Consider the following 8,004-nt stretch of genomic DNA (forward strand, 5'->3'; position numbering starts at 1 on the left):
AGCTACTCTTAAAGAGCTTATGATCAAATGGTGTATTTAAGAATCTATAGATTATTGTAAGTTTAATACATGTGTATGCATGTGGATGGATATTAATAAAATATTGTCTTCATTGTGAGAAGACATTAAAGCAGCACTTTATAATATAAAAATGCTGTCAAACATGCACTTAAAAACAATTTTAATTCTGTTACTTATAATCATATTTATAATGCTTAATGTTTCCCAATTTCATGGTTTATCATGCTATTTTTTCCATTTTCATGGTTTATCGCGCCATTTTTCCCAAACCAAATGGCAAAGGCTGTAACAAATAAAAGCAAATAAAATCACTTAACAGATTTAATTATTAGCAAGTAAATTCATCTAATGCTTTATGTACCGTTAAACTGATATGTGACCCAGTCATGGTGTTTTAATGCTCAAAATGATTGAAAAGGTTAAAACTACTGACAACAGCCCAAAACTACTGAGAGATGCCCTCCATACTACTGAGAAGCAATCGGTAGGGTAAACAGGTCTGTGATTTTAGTTGGTCACAATTAAGGACAGGTGGGCAACTCCTTCATGGTGCCTGGGCTTTGCTCCAGAAAACAACCACACCAAAACTTTTTAGTTTTCAGTAGAAAACTGTAAAGCTGTAAAATGCATTGTAATCAAACATTCGTCCCAAAATTCGTGTCTTGTAAGCTAAATTGGTAGGAGAGCTGGGGCACACTGTGGGTCCTCACATAATCCAGCCTTAGGTGCGTAAGGTCATGATAAACTTCATACTACACATTTAGACGGAAACCGAATTTTGAGGGCATTTGCAAACAGTTTGGATCCAGATGAGACGCCACAGAACGTGGCGTCTCATCTGGATCCAAACTATTTGCTATTCTGATAGTATTCTTTCAAAAAAATCAAAGAAAATGCTAATTTTAACAATTTAGCTGACAACTTTTTAGCAGACGACAAATTTCCCAGCATGCAAAGGGTTAAATGCAAAGCATTTTAATACGAATGCAAGGCATTTTAATACGAAAGATGTATGAAGTATGACTCTGCATGACATTGTTGTATTACACAGGTAAAGGAAATGCAGCGTGTGACAGGTGCTATAGTGAAGACACCCGATACTAAAGGTTTCCCCGATAATGAGGAGGTCCCTGTCTCAGTTCTTGGACATTTTTATGCCAGCCAATCAGCCCAGCGTCGTATTCGTGGTTTGCTCAACCAGGCGTTACAGGGTCCGCCCATGGAACGAGGCCAGTCCGGTCCACCCAATCACCGTCGGGCGATGAATGGCAACTAACCAAATGTGTTCCCTTTTGTTATACATGTTACATTTATGTGAGCGTTTGTGCTTTGTTTGTTTGTACAGTGTGTAGATGAAAATGCCTGAAATTACGTTAACATTTGTCTTTTTGAAAGAAAATGATGTCAAAGTTTAAACCAGTCAAAATTTTTTTTTGAAGGTCATGTTTTGATAAACCTTAATTTTTCTTTGCATAAAAGCGTGCAGAAAACTTTAAACAAATGTTTGCACTTTTAAAAAGAAATGGTATAATTGCAAAGAAGATTGTGTACGTGTTTGTCGTGAAAATGGCATTTGGGTTATATTTGTTTAGTGTTGAAGTATTTAATTACGAACATGTCTAGTTTCTTGTGTACAAGAAGCGAGAATTTGGTGCATGTTGTGAGAACAAATAATTTAATGGTCGCTGTTAACTTTTGTAACTTAAGGCCAGTTAAGGTACCAAAATTATTTTTGATACTTGTTTGTTTTGTTATTTAAAAAAGTAATGAAGGTGTCCGCTTTTTGGATCTTCATGAAAAAATGCCACATTTACAATGATATCTTTGGCATTTCTGGTAGAATGGGCATTAAACTGGCTGAAGGTGCAAATCTACCTGCTGTCGATTCAAACGAAACACAATGTATCAAAAAATAGTGCAAAACTTGACCTATTACTATTTCAAACACTGTTCAATTCATTCTGTCTGTATGCGATTTACTGTTCTGTTACCATGCACTTCCTTATGGAGGAAATGTAATTAAATGCAATATAGGTTTGAAACATTTGTATTTAATTCTTAAATTAACCTCATATCTGTACAATGATTCCAATATTTGGAATCAAATTTGAATAAACAAGGCAAGAATGTTAAAAGTGAAAGCTCCAATTTTGCTTATATTGTATTGTTTGATGTTCTCTTTGTATATTGACAGTTTCAGTATAGATTGATTATTACGAACTTTTAGTATTTGTAAATTCTGCAGTTCCACTACTTCTACTTTGTATTATGATTCATGGAAAATAAATGTTTTTCTTAATTTCCTTTAAATGATATTGTAATACGTTAACTGTTTCAATTCCCAAAAGTAATGTATATGTTGTATCCTGATCAATATTTTAACAAAGTCTTTTCAAGTCAGTCTTCAACAATCCCACTTACTGTTAATAATTTCCATCAAACAATAGATTCAATTGTTTCTAAATTGCTTAACTACATAATCTTAAAAAAAACAACAGTTTTATGAATATTGTTTCAAATCCTTGTTGAAAGCCAATTTACTTATGGTGATCCTATTTCTTACTTTGTATATTTATAAACTTGTATATACTGTTCAGTATCGTTTTATTGAGTCATTTTCTCTGGATTTATTATCTGAAATTCTGAATAAAAAATCATTATAATAAATGATTACTGAAATGAACAATATCTTTTGATAACCCTAAGTTGCAACAACCATTTAACTCTTTGAAATGATATTATACTCTTTAAAAATACAATGTTTTGAGAAAAACGTATATATTGAACTATTATCTGTTTTTTTGTAAAAATTATTGAGAATTTTACTTTAGAGAAAATACTGACATTAAAACTGAGTTTGTTTGTAAAAGAAAAAATAGCTGGTAAAATTGTCACATACAGTATGAAATATACATATGTGCGAATTTCACTAGTTAATACCAAAAAAATACACTTAAATGTTTAAAGTAATTTACATTTATTGAGAAAAAGGAAATGTTTTAAACACAAACTTTGTCATGGAAAATGTAATGTGACAGTTTTTGTTTAACGTATTTTCTTTTTATAACTGTTTGAATTTATTTCCTCTGAAATGTTGTTCAATACAAGCAAATCAGTACTTCTTGTTCATTAGTAACAAACACAACCAACCAAGTTTAATGTGTTAAATGGTAAATTAGATAGTGGGTTCCAATCTTTGTCATCCAGCTTTACCAACATTGATGTTGATATTTCAAAGAAAATTTCAGTAAAAGCTGGAATTTTCTATGACTTCTATGAGAGAAAAAGTCTGCCAATTTAAAAATGTTGAAAATGTTCTGTTGAACAACAGACTGTATTTGCTTGTATTGCTGTTATGGTTATGATAATACCTTATTACAAGTGTCAAATAATTGAAGGTGCAATTGTTGGTAACTGATACTAACCGACAAATCTGCAATATGGAAAAAAAAGAGGCATAATGCATGTGTGTGTAGTTTTGTCCCAGATTATCATGTGCAGTAGGCATAATATGTGATGACATTTTCCTGTTTTAAGGATTTTTTGGTTTATAAGTAGTCGCTTTTGAATGAAAATCTGGTAAAGTTGGGAAGTGTTGTCCCTGTTCGAACTGTACAAGCTTATCTGGGAGGATATGTTTATGCACATGATTACACTTTAACCCTTTCAGTGCGGGAACCGAATTTTAAAGGCCTTTGCAAACAGTTTGGATCCAGATGAGACGCCACAGAACGTGGATCATCACGGTCCAAACTGTTTGCTATTCTGATAGTATTCTTTAAAAAAAATCGAAGAAAATGCTAATTTTAGAGATTCTGCAGACGACATTTTAGCAGACAACAAATTTCCCAGCATGCAAAGGGTTAAAGCTTTTTTTGTCAGAGCATCAGAGCACAACTCGTATCTGACACTGCAATGAGATTTTATCAAAATCATTTTTCTTCATGACAATTGGTAAATAGTCTGTTTAGCAGAGCATATATCAGTTGCCTTGAATAAACTTTGTCCGGGACTATGTTCAAAACATCAGACATGTTACACATGTTTTGAACACAGTCCTGTAAGATAATTGAAGTCGTCTGACATTCACTTTTAAGGAAATACTTGTATTTCCTGGTATCCTGCTTTTCCCTAGCACTTCTTAAAGAAAACAGACATAAATGCAAAACTATTTTTAAAAAATGCAGAAAACCCAATCAATTGAACAAATAAACGTAATACATGTGTAGCAGCATTGCGGGTCTTAAGTATGTACATCTTAAAGAACTACAAATGAAAATGTTTACTGTGTGACAAAAAAATGCACATACACAAACTGCATGTATTTCAATATGAATTATTTTTGTCATTATGGAGTGATAAAGTAGCTAGGGAAAGGCCACTTGTTTTGTTTCTGCTATTCACAAACAATTTCCATGGACCTTGTGATTGCACAAGTAAATGGTTTACAATCAATGTGATGCAATCAACTGTTTGTGAAACATAACATGGTTTGTGAAAGTTTGGATGAATAGCAGAAAGAGAGCAAAATTAAAAAAACAAACATCTGTAAAGAAGAAATTTTTATTAGTGCCATCTGCTTAGAAAAAAAGAATATAAGTAAATGAAAGTGTAAAATATAGATTAAGCATGCATTTAAAATACAAAAAGTAAATACTGGATTTCCAAATTAATGATTAAAAAATTGCACTGAAATCTTAATGTGTGTCAACAGCAATATATTCCACTTTGTTAAATTTCCTTTTTTTCCAATTGAAAGGCACCAAAGTAAAATAAAATGTTTACTAAAAAAAATGTAAGTAAGGTAGTTTCAAATTATTAGTTTTCATGTAATTTGTGTTGTTATTTTTGATCCCGCGTTCAGTACTTCACTTGGCAAATTTAAGATTCATTTAAATCATTGCTAAAAAGAAATTTAAAACAAAAAGTTGTCTTTTTAAAATTTGTAATCATTTGCTCTATCAGCTAAGTGTGTATTAGTGTAGCATTAACATTGATAAAAAATATTTTTGAATTCTGTTGCAAAAAAGCATGTTATGTTCTCTGCAATTATCAAATTGAATATGTTGAAACATCAACGTTAAAGCTATGTTTCCTTTATCAAATGGCTTCAAACAAGCAGCATATAGTCCAGTGCGAGTTTGAATTTTTATAAGATTTGTTACATTCAAACGCAGTAAATTTGCTATGGATGCAAGTAGAACATCTTTGTCCTCCATAGTGCTTGATTGTTTTTTTGGCGGTAAAAATATGTTAAGAAATTTCTTTTCAGATTTTTTATTTGTATGATTTTGTATCACTAAATTAGACAAAGGCACTGAGCAACCAAAAAATATATAATACAAAAAAAACCTGTCTTTGCCTTTAATAGTACACCGATTTTGAATATGTAGTTTTTTTTAACAGTGCTTATAAACTGGTATTATATTCACATATAACAAACTGTATCATATGTAGAGTTTTATATTCTAAACTTTTGTTTAATATCAGAAGCCTATATTTAAGCCTTTCTTGTGGTTTTTAGTAAAGATATACAGAACACTCACATAGAAAAAGTAAGACAAGCTCTCCCTGCTTCGCATTCTCCATGTTCAGAAATGAATCTGAATTTAGAAATACTTTTTAAAAACTCTCACTTTGAGCCCTGTCAGAATGGTGTCTCATTGTTCAATTGTCTCTGTTTTATGAAATAGCTTGGGAGTTACTAGCTAAAAATACTTTTTTTTTTCCAATTTCTCTGCTTATTGTTGCCATAGCTTTTTGATAGAAGCCTTACAATCACGGCTTTTTGGCTTTTTTGCCAACTGACCCAAGTATTTATATAGTAAAACAATTATTTGGTTTATGCTGATTCCAAAAATGTTTCTTAAGATAAACTGTTAAATTCCTTGAGCTAAAGTGGAGCCCCATTTTGTCGTACATCATTTTTGTGTTCAATAATGTTTTGTATTCCATGGTTTTTCTGTAGGTAGTTATAATTAATGGAGAGAACCCATTTCACGCCTGATTAAAACACTGTTAGGAAGTACTATGTGTTAAAACATGTTTGGCACATCACTTTGCAGATGGCTGATATGTTTGTGAGAAGCAAGTGTCTGTCTGGATCTGAAATTGCCAAAGGTTAGCGAAGGACTATTGTATTTTACCATGATACAGGAAGACTATTAGCTGTGATTTGCGAAAATGGGTCTGATGCCACATGCGGCCAGTAATACTGCAGACCAGCATGTGTGCAGTCTTGTCAGAGGCTATAAAGAACGGCAAGGTTTCATGTTCTGATAGGGAACAGGGTTGCATATGGGAAGACTGCGTTGAGGCTGGTCTGGAGCCTTACTGGCAGCATATGGCATAAGATCCATTTTCATACTGCTGCTCATAGAAAAGTCTCTTAACCAACAGTCAGTCTCGTAAACAGATGTACATTCATTGACAGAAATTAGTATATGCTGCATCTTGAGTAAAGTATAGCACAAAAACTGCTTCAAACCATCATGGGTGGAAATGGGTTCTATTTTATTTTATTTTTCTGTGTCATTTCTGGAAAATGTAAGTTGTTAACATTTACTGTGCAAGAAGACTTGAAACCACATCTGTTTCCTACTGTGTGATGTTGATACCTTGCAAATTGTGGCTTGAGCGTGCAATTGTTGTTTCTGCCAAGTTAATTCCAGCAGATACTGTTGTTATGCTGAATTCACAAAATGGTTAAGACAGGACTGTGTTCACTGGACTTTAAATATTAAAATGCTGTTATTTGAAACGAATTTGGAAAGTCTACTTAATTGAAAATCAATTACCTAGATTGTTTGTTTAAATTTTACCATCAGCCTTGTACTGCAGACAAATTGTATTTCTTTTTAAAATCATTGATTAATTCTCAATATTCTCTTATACATCACTATACAGGGAGCCTTATTTGTGTTTTTGGCTGTTGAAGGTATTATTTACTTGTTCAAGAATTCACCCAACAGAATGCATAGTATATCAATACATCTTTGTTGGACGAATGTTTTGACAAGTAGTTACTGGAGAAAAATATACATTGATCTGTAGTTCACAGGCAGTCAAATGCAATTTTGTAACGAAGCCATGTTCAAATACCCCGTGTGTATTGTCAATTATGATGTTGAAAGAAAGGTAGATACGAATCTGTGTTATATTGGAGTTTAGGTGATCACAGCATGATTGTATTGCCAGCTACATTTTCTACCAGGAATAAAAAAGTTTAAACTATAGAATTGTTTCTTTTCTCTTATTGTATTTGAGTTGGTGCGTCCACCGTGTTCTTCATGGACAAGTCGCAGTGGTCACTGTGTATAAGTGTATACTGAGCAAATTGTAATGTTCAAAGTTAAAACTCTCGACAAATACTTAAAAAAATCAACTAAGTAGTAAATGGTTTCGAATTTGCATCTTACCTGCAAAAATGGACAATATCACTTTCATATCTGATAAATTATTACTATTTTGTAATTATTTGCTTGTTAGAAATGGGCTGTTTTGTGGGAGCATTACTGTCCGGCAGGGATAGATTTAAAAATAACTGAGGAAGTGATGAGCATGATGAAACAAGAGTTCTGCACACAAGAAACAGGTTCAAGGTTAAGCTCAAATTAGGGAATTAGCCAAGTGTTTATGATTGATGGATTTTTGAAGATTTGATGAGCATGACGAGACGGAGTTTTCACATAAGATTCACCCCAAGATAATAATTTAAGGTCAAATCTATAAAAAACAAGGGCTGTTTGTAAAACATGCATGCCCCCCATATGGGTTCTCCGTTGTAGTGACAGCCATTGTGTGAATATGGTTTTTGTCACTGTGACCTTGACCTTTTACCTAGTGACCTGAAAATCAATAGGGGTCATCTGCCAGTCATGATCAATGTACCTATGAAGTTTCATGATCTTAGCCATAAGCGTTCTTGAGTTATCATCTGGAAACCATTTTACTATTTCGGGTCACCGTGACCTTGACCTTCGA

At 32.8% G+C, this 8,004-nt stretch overlaps 1 protein-coding gene across 3 annotated transcripts in view; it reads left to right on the forward strand.

Annotated features, from left to right (window-relative positions):
• The window catches only part of LOC127854992 (insulin-like growth factor 2 mRNA-binding protein 3), a 63,795-nt gene extending 56,536 nt beyond the window's left edge, over nt 1–7,259 (forward strand). For all 3 annotated transcript variants that reach the window (XM_052390218.1, XM_052390216.1, XM_052390217.1), the window contains one exon: nt 1,073–7,259. In XM_052390218.1, the coding sequence (XP_052246178.1) occupies nt 1,073–1,297 (225 nt within the window). In that variant the 3' untranslated portion in view covers nt 1,298–7,259. The remainder of the gene's footprint in view (nt 1–1,072) is intronic.
• Nucleotides 7,260–8,004: the final 745 nt, after the last annotated feature.

The sequence above is a fragment of the Dreissena polymorpha genome, chromosome 13 (assembly GCF_020536995.1).
Source record: "Dreissena polymorpha isolate Duluth1 chromosome 13, UMN_Dpol_1.0, whole genome shotgun sequence".
In the NCBI taxonomy this organism is placed as follows: Eukaryota; Metazoa; Mollusca; class Bivalvia; order Myida; family Dreissenidae; genus Dreissena; species Dreissena polymorpha.